The 24,181-nt window shown below is 41.8% G+C and overlaps 1 protein-coding gene across 1 annotated transcript in view; it reads right to left on the reverse strand.

Annotated features, from left to right (window-relative positions):
* The window catches only part of fbxl17 (F-box and leucine-rich repeat protein 17), a 213,061-nt gene that overhangs the window by 116,010 nt on the left and 72,870 nt on the right, over positions 1-24,181 (reverse strand). The window contains exons 7-8 of the mRNA XM_056375707.1: positions 23,416-23,523; positions 12,714-12,844 (exon numbers count right to left, since the gene is read on the reverse strand). Of these exons, the coding sequence (XP_056231682.1) occupies positions 12,714-12,844; positions 23,416-23,523 (239 nt within the window). The remainder of the gene's footprint in view (positions 1-12,713; positions 12,845-23,415; positions 23,524-24,181) is intronic.

Here is a 24,181-nt window from a genome sequence, read left to right on the forward strand (position 1 = left end):
TATACTTGCTAAGCTCTAGAGACCCCTTTTAATAGTGTTTGGCTTCTTGGGGATCTGACAGGACCTTGGAGCAGAGGAGACTTTAAATAGTGATTGCTTTGACGAAAGAAAAGATGACGCCAGAGAATAAAAGAGGGATGGAGAGAGGGAGGGAGGGAGGAAAGAAAATATGGATCCAGTAAACGGAGGGGGAATGGTGCAAGAGAAGAAAACAGAAAAAAAAAATGTAAGTCAGGGGGTGCGAATGTATAAGCCTGAGTAAATAGTTATTACCAGTCTCTGAAGGGTGGCGGCGTGAGCTGAATAGACTGGGACTTGGAAACCACCGTTACCGGTGGTGATAGGGGACCGCTTCACAGCCCTGCAATCTGACAAAGGCTTAGTAGGTAATGGAAGCGGACCTCAGACAGCAAAAGAACATAGCAGCTTTAGCACACTATAAGAGCCGAGCATCAGATAAGTCTAAACCCCTTTCAGGCCCAACAAAGTAAACATTTAAACGTCAGAGATGTTTATCGCTCATGATTTGTCTAATGTGAACTTTAACGTGAACACCTGAAACTACAGCTACATCCAGTGACTGTAGAATATTAATTTAAGCACAGCACAGCATACTGATTTGTGAGAGTTAAAACAGTATCGTTCTGCCTAAAGGTCAAGGTACAAGCTCCTTAGATTAGCAAGTAAATGCCCTGCTGAGAAGATTTTAGACAAGACAACGAACCGCCCCCAGCTGCTGGGATGCTGTCTTGTCACTGACCTTTTGACCTCAGCAGGAGCAGGTCAGCAAAGGAACATGAAATCAAACTGCACACGTTAAACCCACAGACTGAAGAAAACAAGAAAATAAATGCATACATAAACGCACATTCTCAATAGAATGCATGAAGGCACACACATCACACACACCACATACTACACTGTAGACACATTTCGCTTTAGGCCTTGTTAATGTACTCAATGACAGAGAAGGGGGATTTCTGAGTTAAGGTTTCCAGGAAGAAGACAGACTTTCCAAAGTTCCTGGGGGGAGTGTTTATGCATCATTCTGCACCAGCTGAACATTACTTTTGAGGCTCAGACATTGAAGTCCTGATCAAAACAGACAGGCCATATGTCATGGCTTGGGCAGGTTAGTGATGACTGAAAGAAGAGGGAGATGGGTTTGAGTGGGTGTATGTCTGAGACTGTGTTTACTAAGCTGGTGAAGTCATGTGTTGAGTATCAACAATACGTGCACATTTGCATACATTCTACATAGATACAGATTGCACCAATATGCCTCTGTCAGATCACCATTGTGGTCCAGAAGCCAGCTCTAAAGCTCTGCATGAGTTCAAAACTAATAAGCAGAGATTTCTGCATCACAAAATTAAAATTAGTTGCACCACACAAAGTAGTTCTTACAACAGAGATATTTGACCTGACATTAAAATGCTGTTTAATAATCATGTAAAGTAGACTAAATGACCAAATACCTTCAGTTAGCTTAGCATAGTCGGACATTTCGCACTCATTCTAAACTGTGGAATACTGCTAACTCTGACGCATATTTCCCCATGTATGCATGTATAAATAGAACATCGTAATACCTACATGTAGAGTTTCTTCCTTAAGCTGTTATGTTACAGCTTCAGATGCTACAGCAACTTTCTGTTTCCCACTGTTGATTGGTTTTTCTAAACCAAGTCTTTACTAACTAAGACTTTTCTTAAGTTTGAATGGTGCCACCAAAGTCAGTAACTGACTAGTTTGAAACTCATTACAGAGAACATAGTTCTACTTACATGCTTAGTAATTGGTTTATGAATAGCTGGTGCAAAGCAACCTAAGTTCCTCAGTCTGCAGTTCTGTTCCTAACCAGAGAAGTTGCAAGCAAGCACCTGGCATTTGCAGGCTTTCCGGGGGGCTACACACACACACATGAGCACATGCATAGCAAAACAAAGAACAGGAATAACAATCAGCACAGTGTATGTCCCCAGGAGCTTCCAATAGAAACCAGGTGAGCAACAATAGCATTTAATAACTCCAATTTACTTTGTTATTCAAGTCCCATCACAGAGCACTGTTTAAAACACCAATTTGGAATAGTAAATCAGCCACGCAGCAAATACGTTTATCTCTAGAGACTAATGCACACACAAATATCCCGCCAAAGAAATCTGAGCAGACAAACAGTCCCCTCCATCCATTTGCTGCGATACCCACAATTTCCTTTCTTCGTCTTTGGTAGAAAATGGCCTTTCCCCATTTCTCCAGTGCTCAAAACCCTGGGTAATTTTCTTAATCTAGGCCTGATTCTGCACATTTGCATAAAAATTTTCACTTTTGAGGCTCCCCTAACAGAACATGGCTCTAATACGCAATTACTCTCCTCAATAGTGGTGGCTAATTACAGAGGTGTCAGACAAACAGGTAGCAGAACAGAGGGGGGGGCCTCCTACACAATGGCTGAGGTGCTAGTCGGCCACATGGGACAGAGCGGCTCAATGGAAAGCAGTAAATTCATTTAGGCTGGCTTCATTAAACCATGCTCCTTGGGCCCTGCATCATGCGCTCCCCTTTGCACTGCCGCTCTCCCTGCTCTCATTTGTGGGGCAGCGGATGTGCTGTGGGTAAGAAGAAGGCGATCACACAAATGAGCGCAACACAGAGGGAATGGGGCAACGCTGTAGGGAGGAAAACAGGGACGAGAGGAGAGATGGAGGGAGATATTCGGAGCACACCAGTGAGAAGAAGGGAAGGAAGAACGGAAGTGAAGGAAGGAAGGAAAAGAAGGGGAAAGGATGGTATCAATAAAGCAGCACAGCAACGCAAAAAAAAAGAACAGTGCAATATTATAGAAAGTGCTGGTGGGATGGAACAAGGGCATGAGGACATGTGCTCATTTGATGATAAAGAAATAAGGCATAAAAGGATGAGCATATAAAAGAATAATTTTGAATATGGCTTTTGTTTTATTCATCTGACCCAGTCTCCCAAAAGCCACAGAGAACAGAGGAAGACAGAGAAAATTACAGCTTTGGTCCTCAAACAGAGGCCAAATGCCAGGTCTCCAGCATGGTGAAACAAGGGCAGTCGAGCCCCATGGTCTCTTTACCATTTAGATTATACTGGCAACTTTCTGACCCCACAGTATGGATAACCATAATAAGCCACAGCCCCCGCTGCGTACCACCTGTAAGCCAAACACACTCACAAACAAAAACCTCAACTTGTGCACAGAAATCCTGACCACGAAAGTATCCGCAAGCACAAAAAACCTACTCTGCTCGCTCAAAGGAAGGAGCACTTATACAGCCTGAACTTTCCACTTCTGCATAACTCTGTCTGACTCACTTCAACACCACTGCCTTTCATTTGCACCATTTTCGGCCCAATTTAACAGAGCGCTTGCTGGGAGGACAATTAATGTCTGTTGTAAAATGGACATTGAGATAGGTATGCCGTCTCATGAAAGGAAAGAATTCACAGTTCTGAAAGTAATTTGAAGCTTTGTTGAGGGTTAGGTGAAAGACTTCTGCTCCCCTCAGTGAGGGAGTACGAAGCGCTGACGGCCACGCACCTCCACAGAGGAAGCGTCACCAACCACAGTCCACTGCTTTGGTCCGTGGCCAACGGAGCACTTCATGAGAACTTTTCTGTCTGATTGCTTTAACTGCTTGCTCAGTCGTCGCGCTGATTCTGAGTGACTCAAATCACTTTCACACATGACCCGCACATCCAGCTGCTAAATGACCACGAGCAGGGGGAAAAAAAACAGTAAGGCTCCATGGGTGAAAGTCAAATACAAATACCCCCTAAGGTTTGAGCAATCCATGCTTATGCACCAAAATATGCATAGACAGGCATGTGCTGGTGTTTTTGGATGTTTTTGGTAAAGTGGAACTGTAAATATGCAGCACTGCCTCCCTGTATTAAACACTGAATAATTATCACATTAAAAGAAATAGATAATTGTGTTGACGAAGGAAGAAAAATGCCCTTTTCCTTTCAGACAGACTGACTGAAATCGATTCATCGTGGGGAAAACAAGTCAGAAAAGCATGTTGTGAAATTAATGAAACAGATGAATCAAATATGAAAATGAGCCCACACACAAACTGTGAGGGGAAACTAACCTTTAGCGTGGAATTAATATAAAAAAACTCAGCCCACAAGAACCAGGGGATTGGATAAAAGTATAAAAATGAGATCAACTCTCAAAAAAAAGACATAAAATAAGATCAGAGGGTAAATCAAATGAAGGAAGACCACTCTGACCTTCTGTTAGAAGATGCTCAATCTACATACATTTTGCATCACTGTGCTGCACCGTGTTCTACTGGCTTCTTCTCATATCTGCTAGTCTGGAAAGAGGCTAGAGAAATACTTTTCCTAGACTGACAGAGCAGAGAGTAAACCTATATGCTAATAAAATTATATTAAAGGAAAAAAAAAAAGGTATTAGGTCAAAATGGCACCGATAATTTTGCTGCCATCGGTCAACAATTTGGTTAACATGGATTTCAGCTAAATTTCAGTGTCATGCTCAGGACTCATTTTGTGAGATAACAGCACTTCAAGGCCTGTGTCTAATGCTGTTCCACAGCTGCGTGATGCAGGGTTTCCCATATAATCACTACATTTGGATGGTCCGCGAGGTAATTCAAATGCTGTCGTCATACATTTTTGTTTAGGATTTAGTGTGAATCAGACACTAACAGGGCGTTTGGCAGCATGGCTCAAATGTCACATTAGCATGGCTGAGAAAAAACATAACAAAACAAACTTATTTTAAGCAATAAAAATCTCAGTATGTGACTCTGCTAAATACTCCTCCTCTCGCTACCTTACAGGTCTCTAATGTGGAAATCTAATTTGTTTTGTTTTTTTTGTAACACATTACACACCACTGTGAGCTGCACCAAAGACTGATGCTGTTGCAATTCTTAAGTCACCAAAAAGAGGGTCATATGAGTCAAAGATCACCTTTAAATTCAGCAGCCACTCAGCTGTCACTGACATTGCATCACAAATCAAATCTTATGACTTCCAGAAATGAGAGCACTCCAATCACACTAAAGACCCTGGAGCAGCAGGAAGACTTGGCATCATCTGGAGAGGTCAGGACCAAGCCCCTCTGTAGGGCAACAGAAAATAAATCAGATTATTAATGATATATATGACTTCTTTTATACTACATTTCAGTCAGTCAAGGGTTTGACATTTCAGAGCGTACGCAGATAGGTACAGGATGCTGCTGGCTTTGGATATGTGCCTCGACACAACAGCAACTCTCACGCTGCTGTAGCCTATAAGCTCCAGCTGCTTGCCTTCATTGTGTCTCTGCGCCGCGCCACAAATGTTCCTCCATCTCCGATACTTATCAAGGCACTAGAGTTTGAAGCTGCCATTACTCAAAATTAATAACCACGGCAGCGTGTTTATCATAGCACACTTTCACACCCAACCTGCCAGAAATAATCACCACAGTGTTTGTGTGCGTGACAGAAAGAGAGGAAGACAGAGAGCAAGAGAGATACAGAGGAAGGAAAACAGAAAGACAACTGGAGGGGTAGATGAAGTGTGAAAAAGTGACAGAACAAAGAGAGTAAGAGCCTGAGATGAAAAGACGTAACTGGGAGAGAAATGAAGAGAAAATCTGCTACATGCATACGTGTGCATCTGCCGTACCTAATCACTCTGCCTCCATTTCACCTTGTTGGTTTTCGCCGCACCTTTTCTTCCCATCATGTCTGACAACAGGGCAACACTAGCTCTCCTTGTGTATTCATTCTGCTAAGCAGGACTCTAATCTCTGCTGACAGCCAATGTGCTCCAACAAAGCAGGCCTGAGTAAATCAAAAAAAAAAGAAAAGGGCCAGGGTTTTTAATTTACAAATCATGTGAGTACAGTGCAGGGTCCTGCCACAACTTCCCCAGTGGAAGAAAAGAGGCGTGAAATTCTTAGTAGCGGTAGGGTTGTTCAAATTGCAGATCCTTGTGCTGTATGTGTGAAAATACAAGAGCAGAAAATGAAGTGACAAGGACAGGGGAAGGCCCCTCAGCACCTCTACTCAAATCTGGAGAGACAGGTGGTGAAGAAACAAGACAAGGACAAATGTCTGTCGGTCGCTGGTTCAGGCTCCGCTGACATTTTCCATGGCATTTAGAAAACATCCAACAAAACCAAAAGAAAAGGGAGGGGGGGGCGGGCCCTAAAAATAGTTGGCTGGAAGAAACCGATGCGTGGTTGGAAGTTGAGGTTATACAATAGATGAAGACACTTCAAATGACCTCTTATCTTAGGGATTTGCTCACTTTCCCACAGTCCCCTGCTTTCTTTCACAGAGATGAACCTTTACAGCTGAACTCAGCAGCTAGTGAGGTCAGCCAGAGAATTTGTACCCCACAGCAACCACAAGTTTGTCATTTTACTTTTACAGTCGTAACACTCAGCTGACGACAGCCGCTATTTATATCAAAAGTGTGAGTAGGTAAAAAGCAGAAAACCAAAAGAAGTTTCTCATTACCACAGGCTACATTCCCAGGCCTATATTTATCAAACTGTGACAGAACATTTAAAAATCTTCACTGTTTTCCAACACACAAAGCTAGGAATGAAAGTTAATATATCGCATTTCTATCAAATGTGTTTTTTATTTCATACTTAAACTGATAATGATTCAAATCAGACCATTTATTACCATTATAGGAATAGTTTGACATTTTGTAAAATAGGCTTTCTCGCTAAGAGTCAGATAAGATTGATACCACTCTCATGTATGTACAGTACATATGAAGCTGGGGCCAGCAGCCGAGAAGCTTAAGACTAGGCACAGTTGGAAATCTCACCACATAACACGGTCTTCTTGAATCAAACAGCAAAAAACATTTTAAACCGACTGACGACAAAATAAAGACAAGCTGAAGTGTTTTGCAAAGACTGTACAATATTGTATGGTTACGATATACTTGCATCACTTTTGTTTGCAATCTTCTTCCATGGATTTCTTTATTCTGCACTTGTCAATGTGGTAATAAATTATTCTTTTATGTTTTCTTGTATTTTTTTCTCTAACGTTCCTCCTCCACCGGTAGAAGACATTCCTCCCTGCTCCAGTTTGTTATTTACTTATATTTTGGCCAATTTGCTTGAATTTAAATGGCTTGAGGCCACTTCTTGATGTCATGTGTTAATTGCTACTGGAGACTCCAAATTTCAAAACAAATAAAACTAACTTGAAATTTAAATCATACAGGCATTTAGATAATATAATCCTGTCTCCTAGAAATTGTGTTTGTGTCGCAACAGCAAATCCAATTTTAATCAGATTACGTTTTCTACAGTACTATTAACATCCTCTATCTTTTTCTTTTTTTTTTTTATATCTGATCTTGCAGTACAATATCTACTTGTAGTGTCTACAGCATTATTAATCTTAAGGTTAGGGGAAGATCATGATCTAGTCTTGCACAGAAAACGTCCACAGTTACTTGAGACACAATGTGTTTATTTACATTTAACCAAAAACCATGATCTTTCCGTAAGCTTAACTCAAAAGTTTTTGTTGCCTGAACCACAGAGAGAAGTCTGGATGCAAAACCAAGCCTTAGCTTTGTACAGCCATTATCCTCCCCAACCACCTCATTCACTCATAAATGTAGTGCTTCATTCAACTTAATGTCTCGGAGACCGGTTGGAGAATAACATCTCAGTGTGGAGATTTAAGAGAATGAATAATGGAGATACAATAAATTCTCAACACCTTTCTGAACATACATGTAATCACATGATATTGACATTGCTGTAAGTAGGAGCAATTCACTTGGTTAATGTAACTAAGTCTTCACTTTTAGCAAAAAAACATTTTTTATTCCCAAGTTGGCCTTTTAAACTGTGCCTTAAGCGTAACTTACAGAACTTTGACAAACACAGTCCCTGGTCACCTTCACTGTAACCAAGCAAAGGAGAGCAACCAAGTCTCATTTGACACGTCAGTGATCACACTGATGCATCATATACTCATTCAATTCTGGGGTTTAACACTTCTCCAGGCACTGTGAGATCTGCCAGCTGGCTGCAACAGAGGCTATTTGCTATGAGTTTCCATTGCAAACGCCTCTAAATCCACAAAGCCTTACAGTTTTAGAGAAGGTGTGTTTCTGGGAGAATGCTTCTCCAATTACTTCCTGCTTTATAAGCTCCTGAAAGTCAGAGACGGCCCCCGGTCACCCCTCATCTAGTCCGATTTTTGTGAGAGGGGACAAAAATGCAGAACAGCCAATTTTAGCTGTGATTTGTGATGCTCATAAGTGATGGAGATATGAAGAAGACATTGGCCTGAAGAAAAAGGCAAATAAGGAAAAAAAGAGACGGATATTGATCACCCTGTTTAAATGAGGCTGTCGGAAAAAGTGAGAGATGAAGAAAGAGAGAGAATGAGAGGGAAAGAACAACAGGGATTCTGGGAAATGCCCAACTTCCAACAATACAGATCTCATAAAAGAAATGACTCATTTAGTCCATGCATCTGCTTTCAGCAAAGACTACATGCCAAATGACCACAACACACACACACACACACACACACACACACACACACACACACACACACACACAAACACACACAGACGAGGACACACATAAATCTGCATGTCAACACAGGCCTTGTGTCCAGCAGCAGGGTTAACGTTAGCAGAATAGTTTCTAACTCTTTGCTTTGACCAAAACCACTGAGGAGGCTTCACAGCAAACTTTATTGCAACAGACAACGCACAAATAGAGAGTTGTGTGTCCAAAAGCATGAGATTCCCATGAAGTCCGTGTTTAATCTCAGTACTCCTGGCAGGAAAGTACAATATGATTAAAAAAAACAACTAATTATACAAATGATATTATAAAACCACACAGTCTCAAAAGAATCTTCACACGGAGACATAACAAAAGCAAACACACAATGGTAACAACAATCACAAATACACCATGCACACAAACAAAAGCATAGAGAAAAAAAAACAGACCATGCTCCAAAAAATGAAAGAAAACCATTTAACTTTGACACTGTGTTCTCAACTTGGTTCTAAAAAGTGAGCGCTGCCATTTGCTCCGCCGTTTCACTTTGATCATGACTCGCTCCCCGTTTTCAAACGCTGTGACATTTGAAAAACACAATCCCACGTTGGTCTCCTATCATCGCTGGAAGAGGATACAGAGAAATAACAGGGCCAACACTACCCACCTGCAGCACATCACATCCCCTCTCCCCAAGAAATGACGGTGAGCAAAAAATAGGCGTCCTACTGCCACAATCTGCCCGTCGGACTGTGACGATGGGAAGTCCATATTTGGTCATCATTTCTCGCATTCTTACGCCGTGGTGCTGTTTTTGGCTATTACTGAGGAAGATGGAGGGAGCCAGAGGACACAGTGTTTATTTTTTTATTTTATTTTTTTTTAAAGATGAGAGACGAGAAGGAAGAAATAAAGGAGAAGAAGCAAAGGAAAAATGACCAAAATGCTTTACCTCCCACAGAGCTCTATCTCTCCAATGGCCCCTTGTCGGGGGACAAATTGATCCTGGAAATAAGGGGTCATTTCCTCTGCCTGTTTACCTGTTCACAGCACACTGTCATCAGTTGGAAACACACACACACACAAGCCGACCCAGCTGTACCCTCAGAGAGCTAATGTGAGGGAGGGCTGAGTCACTCGCCCTCCTCGTCCTCACTGTGACAACAAGCCAGTAACCTGTGTGTGTGTGTGTGTGTGTGTGTGTGTGTGTGTGTGTGTGTGTGTGTGTGCACTGGCTTCCCTGACAGCAGTGACCCTCATGACCTTTGACTCTTTGAACTCTAAGCCAAATAAACCGTTTCAGCCTTTCTTTCTCTCTTTGGAAACACACCAACAGTCTGTCCATAAGAAAAAACCATCCTCAATAAAATCTCACTTTTAAACAGCCTGTCAGACTCATGGGTGTGTGTGTGTGTGTGTGTGTGTGTGTGTGTGTGTGTGTGTGTGTGTGTGTGTGTGTGTGTGTGTGTGTGTGTGTGTGTGTGTGTGTGTGTGTGTGTGTGTGTGTGTGTGTGTAAAAAAATATATATACATACATAAATAAAGATATAAGCAAAACTGGAAAACATGTTTGATACATTTAGAACCAGTTTCAATACAGAAATGGTTTTCAATAAACAAAACACTATTCTTGATTCTGAAGACATATAAAATAAAATACATTTTCCATGTTCTTAATTTGTGTCCCTGTGTTAACTTTTTCAGTTATTTCTGGTTTAATGCCAAATATATGTCAATTTCTTTTAGTGTTTTTATCAAAATCCTGAAGTTGAAAATATTTTTGATGACTCATCTGGAACTACTCAGCAGCAGTTACGTAAATTATCCAATCAAATGTGATTTAGGGACAGGAGCTAACCCTGCCCATAATTTAAAACCGTTAGCTCATGGGTTGCACTGTAGTGATATCATAGCATGAAATTTGTGTTTGGATTAAGTTCATTTGTTCAAATTTTCTAATGAAATGTTGTTAAGGTTCCCCCTCATCACCCACCACCTGATGTAATAACACAGGACAGGTGAGCAGTAGGTGTAGCTAGAGGCCGTATTGTAAGTATTTGCTAAGCCTCGCCCACATTTAAGTGATCAGATCTGTACAAACTAACTAAACTACTGCATTTTCTATTCCAGTGTAAAACACACATTACTGAAGACAACTGTTGTCTCACTGTGACTTTAATGACACTTTAAATCTGTGTCAAACCAGGCACTCTCCTTCGCTCTCCCTCACTCAGTCAGACACGTCCACATTCTTCACATTGTGACGACCACCCAGCCAGTTTCTCCATTTAAATAAACCCACTCTCCTCTTCCCCACTCCGAGCTGTGTGACTGTAAAGTGTAACAATAAAGCTGCTTATGACTGGAGGCTTTTATTTGGTCCAAGTCCTTGAGCGGCAGTCAGCATGTACACAAAACACACATACACACACACAAACAGACACACAGGTCTGGAGGACCAGGAGACAGGGCAGAACAAACATATCTGCATTACGTCTGCTGGGTTTTTAAACTCCTCCTTTGCTGGGGGGGAGCAACATCAGAGCAGCAAGCATGTCAGACTCCTCAGCTACGACTGTCCACCTCAGCCTTTCACCCCTCCCCCTCCTACTGTCTCTGCTTCATTCATAAGCCAACAAGTCACCTACTGTATGCTGCCATCAACACACAACATCCGAGCTTTATCTCCCACACACACAGCCCCATACACACACACACACGCGTATATATACCATTTTAAATTCCAATATTCCCACAGGTGATCCAGACAAAACCAGTCAGGCACACGTACACCTTCTGCCCCTGAACCAATGCAGCAAATATCATTATGGAATCAATGCAGCCTTGAATCAATCGAGGCAGTGCCTGTGTGTGTGTGTGTGTGTGTGTGTGTGTGTGAGTAAGATAAAGGGAAGAAGTTGATAACACCATGTGCTCCTGTGAGGATTTCACCAAACTCCATGTTTTTTGATTGAAAGGAGGCGGGTGAGGTATTACCATAACCTTCCAACCACATGTCTGCTGTAAACTCAATAATGCAAGAATGATTTCACACACATGCACACACACGCACAGCTTGCATGCACCCACTGTTGCTATGCACCATGGTAAATTCAATATTGTGTTCACACTCCTAAACCAGAGTGGGAGTACAGTCGACAGAGAAGCCACAGCCTTAGCTTTAAATCAATAGATTAAATAAAACCAGATGAATAAAACACAAGATAATAAATAAAAGAGGAGATGGTTTACTCTTCCCATCATATACTGTACAGGCTCTCTCCCAACGTGGAAAGAAAAAAAGACGACCAAGCAAGAAAGACGACCAGAGAGACAGACAGAAGGGAAACAAAAAGAGAGAGAGAGAGCTCTTGTTGTGTCTTTAACGTGTGTTTGTAATTCTTATGTCTATCTTTCCCTGTGCCAGGGTTTGCATAAGGAGTATGTTTTAGTACAGTATATTTGTTTTTTGCTTTCATTTTAAATACTTGAATGGATGCACAATATACCAGCATACTGTATGTCATATTGTAAATGTCAGTACTGAAACATCTGCGTGGCCTTGGCTGAGTCAGATGTGTCACACACGCTATTCATCTTTGCCATTTGTGCAGTTTGTGCATAATTATCTCAAACATGGTACGGCTCCAAATGTGTATGTGAGTGTGTCTGTGCGTGCGGCTTGCGTGTGTGGCTATTCAAATCTTTAATCGACTAACGGTCGATAGGATTTCATCAACTGATCGATAATTTCATTCAGCTGAAAAATCGGAGGCAAGATAATTACCTTTAATTAATGACCAACAGCCAGCTTCTCATAAAAAGATCCAAAAAATTATTAATCAATGATTCTTTGTCAACTAACACCATAATGAGCCATTAGTCAAATAATTTACTGAGTAGGGGGAGCCCCCAGACACCTTGATCTTCTTTTATGGGATTCATTAGACCAGTACTGGCACAGATTAGTAGTGGATTTACTATAATACCGCTGTTAGATTATAAACCTCTTTTTGAATTTAAATTACAATTATATTTTTTCTAATCTTGTATTGTTCCCACCTTTCTTGAATGTTATGTTACAGGCCAGAAAACCCATTGACACACACTGCATGTTGCACTTGGCTTTACAAATGAAGTTTCCTTGACAAACCTGTCGTTGATGCTCCAGTTGAGGCAGAGGTTGAGGGAGCTGAGGTTGCGACATTTCCTCACCACCTCCATCACAGTCTCATTGTTGAGCTCCGAGATGTGCCGCAGGTCCAGGACACTCAGGTTACGTAGCTGCACGGGGGAAAAGCACACAAACACTTGAATGATATCATTATGTCAAATTCACACAAACAGGTAGCTGTGCAGCACAGGCAACCTAATAACAATGCTCCCCTTTAACCAAATAAAATCTCTCTTTCACACAAACAGGTATACAGGCGTACAATTTCCTGTCTGTTCACCGAGGGACCAGCAGCCGATTCGTTACTATGAGCAGCTGTGGAAGAGAAACATTCAGCATGTATGGAATACTAGCCTGTTGAATTACATGGATGGTTTTAACGTATATCCCCAAGGAATGTGATAAAATATCTTTCTGTACACTTGTATTTCACCACATGCACTGAAAAAATAGCATGGATGCAGAATAAATCCTAACAAGGCAGACAAATGTTACAAAATTGCTGGTTGTTACTGTTTACTATTCTGCGCCTGCATGCCTGGTGTGAGGGGTTATGAGCCAATATGAGCAATCACTTTCCTCCTTCCTTTCATCTCCCCGACTTTCAATAATCCCTCTTTCCGATCTGAATACCTTATAAGAGGCGGTTTAGATTAATCCTCCAGTCAAAATCTCTACTTCCTGACACACTCTTCAAAACCCACACTGACACAATGTTCAACAAGCGTTCCTGCTCGCTTAAAATTACCAGAAGCTTTTCAAGTCACAGCACAGGTGTGTTTTCTCTGATACATGCTCAAAACTATTTGAGGCACAGGTGCACGCGCGTGCGCACACACACACACTTATACACAGACCAGAATGCAAGATAATAGAGGTGTGATATTCCAGACTGCCGCCAGGGATGCAGGGAGGTAAATGTCATGGCCGAGGCTAAAGAGAAAACAAGCTTACAGTTGCTGTTAAGATCACTAAGCACTATTGTCAGCTCCATAGGCATGACATATATCTACCAGCATGAAGACACATGGGGGGGGCATGGATAAGGACCACGGCTCACTGTGTGAAATAAGCACACATGTAAACACTCTCCCCTTTCCCCACATACTGAGAATCAAAACACAGAGACCCACACACCGCCTGCAAACAAACACTGTGGCCTGTGGCTACACTTTGTCACTCCTTGAGAGAAAATTGGATCACACCTCTTGTGATAAAAGGTGTGCTTAGGCATGAAATAAACATGGAGCAGGTTTTGTTTATGTCATATCATCACCTATACTGTGAGGACAGGCCTTAGATAGGCTAATGAAATAAACGTTAAGCAGCTTGCATGCGCAAAGAATGGTCGGCAGCGATCGTCAGGGACAGCTAAACTGACATGATAAACAATGGTATTTAATGAAAGGGGGAAAAAAATCCTTAACTGCATTTATTAACATAGACATGCACGCATGCAAGGAGATGCTCACACACTTGCACACACACACACTTAAACCCACAGATAGATGCACACAAACTGTCATGTGCCACTGTGGCCAGTGTTGGATCGAAGTGCTAAATTATTCATACAGAATGAGGCTGATCTGTGTGTGTGTGTGTGTGTGTGTGTGTGTGTGTGTGTGTGTGTGTGTGTGTGTGTGTGTGCGTCCGTGTGCATGTGCGTGTGTGTGTGGTGGCAATGTTTGCAAAACAAAAGCAATGCCAAAATCAAACCTGGATGTAGGCAAAGTGACCATTGCCACTAATATTCACAGCAACAGACATGCACTCACACTATCAAAAGAAATGCCATCAACATCACACACATTCATTCACTTTTATTCTCACACACACACACACACACACACACACACACACACACACACACACACACAGTTATTTGCATTCAGTATTTATGGTTATTAAGCCTGGAGTAAATTTTAAAAGCCCCGACATCAAAAGTAGTATTTGTTCTCCAAATCTTCAAAACTGCTTATGTCTGCGAAATAGAATTTCTACTACAACCAATAGTAACGGTTTCATTGATGTCGATAACCAATGAGAAACCAGGCCAACCAGTGTGAGTTTTGATTGGACGAGAGTGTGGCTGGGTTGAAGAAAATCTGAAAATTTAGCAGATGTCTGCATGAAAGGAAAGAGGCAGAGTCACGGCCGAGACTGTAACTTTGTTAATCCATCTGTGAAAACCACCGCAGGAAAATAAATTCCACAGTTTAAGAGACATCTCCTAAAAGAAAAATATCCTCCAAATCCCAAAAAAGCGAAGTAAAAAAAAAAAGCTCAGTAATTCTCAGTAATTAGTCACACCACCAGAATACGACAGGCCACAGTGCCAGTGTTTGTTTTCTCATAGTTGACACATTATCATAATTTGACTCAGGTAAATGGTTTTAATGCCCTCAATCTTATTTAATCATTTCCACTCAGAAGATAACTTATTTTCTGCCCATGTATTTCTGTGATCCGAGAATAAATGGGCACCAAAAGAAAGAAAAATAAATGGAGAGAAATAGGGAGGAGGGAGCAAGAAAAGCTTTAGACAGAGAGAAGGACAAAGCGAATGATTCACACAGCACAGGGCGAGAGAAAAACAGAGATGGAAACAGAGAGAGAGGGTGAAAATAAAGTGAAACCGAGTGAGAGAGAAACAGAGAAAAAGAATAGAGAGCAGGGGATTCAGCGAGGGGGTTCGGCAGGTTTTTCTGCTCGTTGGCTGAGGTCTGTAACCAGGCAGAGTTTGTCTCGTCTCCTCTGAGTTGGCAGCTACACCTGGATAATTATTCATGCTGTTCACGAAAACAGCGAAACCTGCAAAACCCAGCTGCTCTGAGGCCGGCATGTCGTCCCAGCCCCGCGAACACACATGCATGGCTCAGGAATATAACACACACACTGATCATATAAATATTTCAACGACTACGTGCACACATGTTCACATGCACGGAAAACAGCGGTGGAGAGTGTCGAGGGACGTTAACTCAAAAACTGCACTTCACTACAATTGTGAGGAACTTGTACTTTCATTGAGTAATTCCATTTTATGTTACTGCTGTTCTACCATACTTCTTACTCCGCTACATGTTTTAACATCAATAATTACTAGTTACTTTTCAGATTGAGATTATAAATACACAACATACGATCATATATAGCAAATGTTAAGCAGTGAAAAATACCTGTACCTTGATCAACTTGCTAATGCATTAAAAATAATGATCCAATAATTTAATATTATACTGTAGAGAAGTAGTTGTTTAAATCAGCTATTTTACATAGTGAAATTAATAATCACAAAATAAAATTTGTGATTTTTTTTTAATCAACAGTAAGTTAATAAGTATATCCTAGATCACGTATTAGGTTAATTTTAATGTCTGCTAAAGTTATTCCTTAATTTAAGTGAAGAAATATTTTTGTCTGAAAAGAGTTACATAGCAGAAAAATGATAGAATCACAAAATTGGATTTGAATGTTTATCGACCAACTCCAAATCAGTTCACTCATATAACAAATGATAATCTAATCTGCAAAGATAAGACAAAAGCAATAACCTGACTTCTGACAAGAGATGAACGAGCAAATACTTCTTGTCTGAGGATTCGGTGCAGCAACACTTTTCTGTATAAAACAGGTTGTTTAATTCGGTCCACATGACCAGAGGAGATCTCTGAGCTCCAAGCAGTTTGGCTTTCACCTGCTCCAATTAGAAGCGTCTCTCAAACAGGAAAAATGAGAGTGAGTCAGAGGTCAAACACAATGCCGCTTCAAATGAAAGAAAAATAACTGGCTTTTTCAAAGGTACGTTATCCTTCAGCCAAGCATAGGCTGGAGCTCTACGTTTGGAGAGGTTGATTTGACACTTTATTACATTAGTGTATGTCACAGTCTGGTGCACAGTGTCTGTGTGTGTGTGTGTGTGTGTGTGTGTGTGTGTACCTGTGTATGCTATGCCAGACTGCAGAGCTATAACTACCTGTACTATTACTACATTTATTTACACAACGTCAAGCATCACGATGCCAAGCAGGAAGTTGAGGCCTGGTGGACCCCATGCAGTGGGTATGATGTCATGGTTTGAACGCTGGCACAAAGCAGCATGAGTTCATGGCTGTTGCTGTCCATCAACCTCAGTGTCCCAGCTGACAAGCAGCTAGATGACATTTAAAAAGCACGGACAGAGCGAGCATTGTTTTAGTCATAAATAGCGAACATGTTGGATTTGGAAAGTATGAGCTGCTATTTCATTGCTGCAGTTAACTTCAAGATTTAGTGTGTGAGTTTAGTCAATGAAATATAGGTCCTACTATGGGAAATGTATATAGATCCACAAAAAAGAACCGCATGCATGAGAGCACTGTCCATGAAAAGGCGGGGTAGCTTTTCAGTAAAACCGAACAGCCGTAGCAGTGGAAACTCTCAACTGTCAGACAAGTTTAAATCCTCTAAACAATGCAGGCAGAAGTTTAGGCAGTCACTTTGAAGTAATATTCAAAGTCCCGAGCAAGAAGTCAAAGTCACAGGGTGTTGTTGAGGTGGCATTGTGGCCCTGACACATTTTGCTCAGCTGTCCCCATGTGTTGGAGACGGTGTGAGACAGGATGAGGCGGGGTTGAAAAGGTGAGACGAATGGCAGCGGTGTCACTAGGTGAATACAAGCGCGCACTCATGCATACACTCTGTCTTTTTTTTTTTTTTTTCCCATATTGGAGCATCCCAGACAGTTCAGTCAGACAGGAGAAAGCTGTGTCGAGACAATCCCTCTGCGGTAAGCCTAAATCACATGCAACTCCTCCCTCCCTCCCTCCCTCCCGCCCCCTCCCTCCCCCTCCAGATGCATACTCAGAAAAACACACAAATATAAATACATAGAGGCCTGTGCAGACAGAGGGATATGAATATTTGAAAACGGACTGGGGCAAATACTGGAAAGGCCATGGCTCTGGTATCACAAATACACTGTCTGCTTCAGTCATGGACCAGTGAGCTGATGAGTGAGTGAGTGAGTGTGTGTGTGTGTGTGTGTGTGTGTGTGTGTGTGTGAGTGTGTGTGCATGTGTGGTTAACTTCTCTCTTTATCTGTCTTGTGCCCATCTACTGTCTATCACGTATTTTCTCTCTCCTACCCCCTTTTTTTCTCTCTCTTTCTCCCTTTCAGTCGCTAATCCTGCATGTGTTGGTGTTGATAACAAACTCAGTGGCGAGGAAAGGCTCGAGGAGATAGAGAGCGTTGGTTTCTCTTCGGCGCACTAAGCCAAATGGCCACATAGGAATATACACGCGCGCGTACGCATACGCGCACAAACCGATGTGACAGCACTGGATGACAGTCACAGCACTGTGACACTAGTTGGGCCAATAATGAGACATGATATCCCTCCCTCCAGAGGTCAAAAACCTCTCTATCTCTGTCTGTCTCTGGGTTAAAAGTCTTAGAGCCAAATGAATTATTCTTCAATTACTCTTGCAAGAGACACACATCATCCGCAGGCTCTTCTCTGCTCATTATATTCATAAATCCCCCAATCTCCTCCATACAGCAGTGAAGAAAATTATTACAATTTCGACTCATTCTGCGACCCCCACAACCCCATTACCTTTCTTCCTCCAAATCCCCTCTGCTCCTTCGTTCCCCCCTTTATCCTCTCTACCACCCCTGAGACACAATACACATCTACAAGTACACAGTCACACACACATTCGTACATAGGGAAAGGGTACACATAGATGTGAACACACACACACACACACACACACACACACACACACACACACACACACTTACTTCTCTGGTTTGTGTTGGGGGTTATCAGTTTGACACAGGGCACTGTGATTATGTATTTTCTGTGCTCCAGTCAGAGGGAGGAGATAAGGGGCCGGCAGACTACAGCAAAGCCAGACACCACTCATCCTACATGGGGAGGGAGCAGTGGAGTGCTGGGTGTGGAGGTGACAGTGGGTGAAGACCTGCATCTTAACCTTTTTGTGTTTCACCACTTTAAAACCTCTTTTCCAGCCTGTGTACATGGCAATTTGTTAAAAAAAAAAAAAAAGGCAAAAAAAAAAAAAAAAAGAGCAATAAATAACAATATTTTTCTTGTTATTCATCGGCTGTGAAACCAAATTTGAACTCAGGATGTTGCAAGTACATACTGCTCCACTAAGCCACCGGGATTGATAGAACATATGATTCTGGTTATGAAATTAAATAGCTTCCCTGTCATAAACCAGACTGTTTTATTTGCTCATAAACACACAAAAAGAATGAGGTACTGCCCACAGTCCAATTCTGTCAAATTTAGAGAGCATTTATCAAAGGTCCAGACTTTTTTTGGAGAAGAACAACAAAACCACTGGAGCGGCACGGCTGAATTAATCTACAAAGCCCCAAATTAGGACCAGAAACATCCAAGTTCTGCACATCAGAGAGACAACACATAGCCATTACAGTCTCCAAATATACCTCTTTTCATCTCTGACACATTTTTCAACAGTCTCTCCATTTGTTATGTCTTTGGCCTCCTCTGTTTCTCCCAAGGGTGGGAACTTTCACACACACAAAAAAGGCATTTTGAGGCCCACAGTGTCTTAGGGCAGTGATAGGCTGATGTATAAGGAGGGGCATTGTGGGTAGGCATGACAAGCAAAGGGAAGCCATCAGTGGGACATCTAAGGCTGGAGGAATGAAGGCTCTCTGGCACCCAGAGCTGCTCTCAAACACTAGCTCTCTGATAGAGCCGACCTTGGACTTAATCACTACCAGAAGAAAAGAGCACCACTTGACAGTAAGATGGAGAGACAGAGGGAGAGTGTGTGTTTGTGTGTGTGTGTGTGTGTGTGTGTGTGTGTGTGTGTGTGTGTGTGTTTGTGAGTGAGAGAGAGAGAGAAAGAGAGAGAGAGAAAGAGAGAGAGAGAGACAAAAAGACAAAAACACATGGACCACAAGAATAAAAGAGAGAGAAAAATAGAGATACATACAGAGGATGACAGTGACTAAACTCAGAAAGAGATTGGACAGTGAAAGAGACTCAACAGGTAAATGGTAACAAAACTGTGCAAAGAGTTGGATAATGACTGCTGCTGGCTGGCTTTGAAAAAAATAAAAAAAAATAAAAGTGCAGCAACAACAAAGTGTGACCAAAGCTGCACGAGAGGGGACAGCACGGAAATACTGTATGTTCTCCACTTCTGAAATACAAATAAATGCATTTCATCAAGGCACCAAACACACACAAACACACACACACACACACACACACACACACACACACATCTGAAGAATGAGGGTTACACTCACACTGGCTGATTGAAACCTTCCATCCTTTTTAATAACGCCCAGCTCCTAGACACACGCGAACAAACACATACACACACTAAAATCTATTGTGCTTCCACCTCTGTGGCCTGTCACCGGCTTGACTCAAGGGTGAACCTTCTGAAAGTGAATTAGGAAAATTATTCATCTCATACAAACACACACATATACAGTATATATAAGAGTTCTTCCATTGGCTGCTGAGGGAGGGCAACCAAATCACACTGAGAACTCTGGGACACCCACAAAGCCTCCATCCCACAGCGCTCTGTATCCATTACACAGCCTTACGATGTGACAAGCCTCATCAATAAAAATATCATTATAATGTCAAGAGCTTAGTGCCAGATTCATTCCAAAAACCGACCATAAATAAAAATTTACATTATATCCCTGGCAAAGCAACACAAAAGACCACATCAGGCGAGCATTTGCTCTTCAAATCATCACAGTTTTTGTTCTGGCATTTGAAGCTGTATGTAATGCTTGATGCCCAAGGAGTAAGGAGTGTGTTGGAAAGCTTGTTTTCGATTAGCAGGCTTTACACCCTCAGCCAGCAGAAATCTTGATTTTGCCTTTCAGCTGCTAACAAGATGATGATTTATCAAACGGCGCCCAGCTACAAATATTGAGTTGTGTTGCACACCACAGAGGAACCGCGCGGCTCCCGTAGGACTGAAACACTGCAAAACCATTAGACGAGCATAAAAGCCACAGCTTTACAGTTCCTCTACAGACCATCTGCATTGAACTCATCACCATGGGTGGCCCAGTTCAACCATCGGCTCACTTGATTAAGAAAATACGATTTCAATTGATCTCCTCAAACCGTAATATGTGAGGAGTCGGTATAAAAAAGACTATCAACCTGAAATGAGTGTGTCATATGAGAGAAGTTAATAAAAGTAATGGATTTTCCCTTTTTTCTGGATGATAGCTAGGTTGCAAGTGAGGGGGCCGGGAAGATTATCAGAGAGAGAGAGACAAATCGAGGAAGAAAAGAAGTGGGAGGGAGTGTGTGATAATCAAACAAGAGAGGAGCTCTGCAGTCCTGGAATTGCATGCAGGTCCACGGAGTCATCAGAAATGCAACGATTCTAAACGCGAGAATATGATTTTCAATCGACACTGGATGGGACCAAGTGGGAATGAATGAGAGGAGGAATCAACTGCTAAACGAGATAATTACTGTCAGAGATTGTAGAGAGACAGAGAGAGAGAGAGAGAGGCAGGAGAGAGATGGAGGACAGAAAGAGATGAATCACAGACATGATGGCTATGACAGGAACAAAGAGAGAGATGGTCTGACTCTAAATCTGTACAGACAGGCTGTGGTCAGAGTGTTATCCCTGAAACATTTCCATCGCATCATGATTCATAAATTACCATCACACCGGTGCCAGAAACATCAACTACCCTCAAAAAAAAAAAATTAGGGGTATTTTTAAGTGGTTATTTTGATTTGATCTTGTCATCACCCCTTCACCGTACTTTAGCAGTTGATGTAAAAATTAATCTTCATGCAAATCTGATTTGGACAGAAAGAAAAACCATAATTAAATTTGGGATTTCCAAAAATGCTCCGTTAGTTAAAGATGGCTACAGTATTTTCGAAGCCAATATAGCTATTTAATCAAATAAAAATATATCACATGATTAGATTTTTTTACATAAACTCAAACATTTTTTTTATCCTTTGGAAAGAAACTTCAGACATATTTTTCTGACATCCAGTGGTTTAACTTTTTGCAGTGATGTAGAAGTTTACTACAGGGTGTGTCAGTCCACTGTGGCCTCACAGCTGTGTGTGGTTACAGATGCAACACAGTACATCTCTCACCACACACACAAACTTACACACATCAGTGATTCTGGGTGTGCTCAGAGGTAAAAACAGACCTGGAACCTGGAACGAGTGAGAGCAGTGAATCGCTGTCTTTTCGCCTGGTGTTAAGTTACTCTTTCAGAGTCTTTCAGAAAGACCTGTCACCAAGATATTTACTGAATCGGACACTTTGCAGTCGAAAAATGAACTTGCACCATCACTGCTCAGACAAACTATGTAATGGTGACACCTGATATATAATTTTGTCCTTTCTGTGCTCCAGTTTTATTGGTACTTATTGCCAGACATACGAACTGATACAAATTCAGCGGCTATAAACTAATCAGGCAAATTCTCATAACCTTGATAAAAAATTATGTGAAAAAAAAAGTTCAGTTGAGACAAAACTGCATCTTTAAAAAAAAACATAAATATTATCAGAATTATGAACTTGCTCATCTGAGCTCCTAAAATTTCACCTTGGTTAATACTGTAATAAATAATAATGAGGTGTGCTAGACTGTGCGTGTGGGCGGATGTGTATGCGTCCACCTCCAGGTATGCTAATGCTGTTATGACTGGCTGGCTTCATTACTGTCTGTCTACAACACCATGGCCAAGGTCAGTGGAAGCTGCAGAGATGATAGGGGGCCAAAAGAATGAGCACAAATTAATCTGCTGTTTAATCTAATAATGCAGCATGGCATCGGGTGTCTAAGTCCTATTAACACAACTGTAATTGCATTTGAGGAGGAATGGGCGCAAGCAGGTCCACAAGGGTACGTTCACACTCGCATGTGCACCTAAGTACATCAAACCCAAATCAAATTGTATTTCACAAGCACCCATAGGTGCGGACATACCATACTCTCTCTCTCACACACACACACACACACACACACACACACACACACACACTCATAAAGTCTAGATGGACGTCATGTTAAGAGAAATAAATGAGGAGAAAAACTAGGTGCAGTATTTCAATTGAAGCTATCACCAAGTGAGTGCATGTGTGTCCATGTTTATATGGCATGGAACATCTTTAAACACGGAGCCCTGCTCATTAGCATGGTAATATCCAAACAGCAGGGTGAAGTCAGAACAGCAGCGTATTATTAGGATTCATCTCATTAGGCTTTCATGAGATTTAAAAGTTAAGACAAAATAACTTCAGAACTAAGTCTGAGATAAAAAACACAGCGAGGTCCTGAGTTTACTCTCCAAAAGTTAAATTTCCCCCCTGGAGACAATGCATGGCCTGCAGCAACATGGAGAGCTGGCCTGCAGTAACAGGATTAAACAAAAAAAAACTTAGTCACACTAAAACTTCTGTTGGCATTTACTGATGCAAGTAATTACTTCAAAAAGGTTAAGCTGTTGACTGAAATTAACCTTCTTTCAACTGTGCTGCAGGAAGTGCGCTATCTTCGATTTTACTGTAAGTAAACACACAACTTGAGTTCCTACAACAGGTCGCGGCTGAGGATTAAAGGTAAACTATCATAATGCAAATCAAAAGATTTTTGCATGGTACTTACCGCAGTAAGGTGGATGACTCCCTGAGAGGTCACAGGGCATCCCATGAAGCCAACGAACTGCAGCTCAGGACAATGCTCTGCAACAGCCTGCACAGACCGATCAGTGACCTGGACATCAGGATAGAATAGAATAGAATAGAATAGAATAGAATAGAATAGAATAGAAAGGGGAACAGAGAGATTACATTGGTTTCATTCATTTACTTTTCAACAGTTGAATATGTTTCATTCATTTCCATTTCCAGGATCAAGATAAGACATTCATGGTGGAAAGACATGAAGTGGACTTCATGTAAGAGTAAGAGTATTTCTCAAAGCTAGTATGTGCAGACAGGTGCTGTCAAATTCAAGCCAAATCGTCCACTCCATCTGTGCAGAGGGTCAGGCGTGTTTTGTGTTCGAGGAACAGCAGAGGAAAGGAGTGAGAGAAGGAGGATCACAGAAGGAGAGGAGGAGGAGGACAACGGGCAAAACAGCTAAAAGTGTGCGCCTGCCAAGCAGCGTGGGCGTCGACTTATGATGGATGGACTGCTCCCCATCATTCACCCAGCCGTCTACTAACAGCTCCTAATGGATCAGAGATCAATAGGGAAGCAGGACATTTCCACCAGCTTCCACTGTAGTCATCAATAGGGGTATTGATAGCTACTTCACCTCCCTCGCCACACTCAACACTGCAACAATATGTGGGAGATTGTTTGTCCTCTCTGTAGGCTTGCTCAGTGCTTCCTCAAACTCTTCATCAATCACAAAGGCAAAATAAGAT

The sequence above is a fragment of the Seriola aureovittata genome, chromosome 5 (assembly GCF_021018895.1).
Source record: "Seriola aureovittata isolate HTS-2021-v1 ecotype China chromosome 5, ASM2101889v1, whole genome shotgun sequence".
Taxonomy (NCBI): Eukaryota; Metazoa; Chordata; class Actinopteri; order Carangiformes; family Carangidae; genus Seriola; species Seriola aureovittata.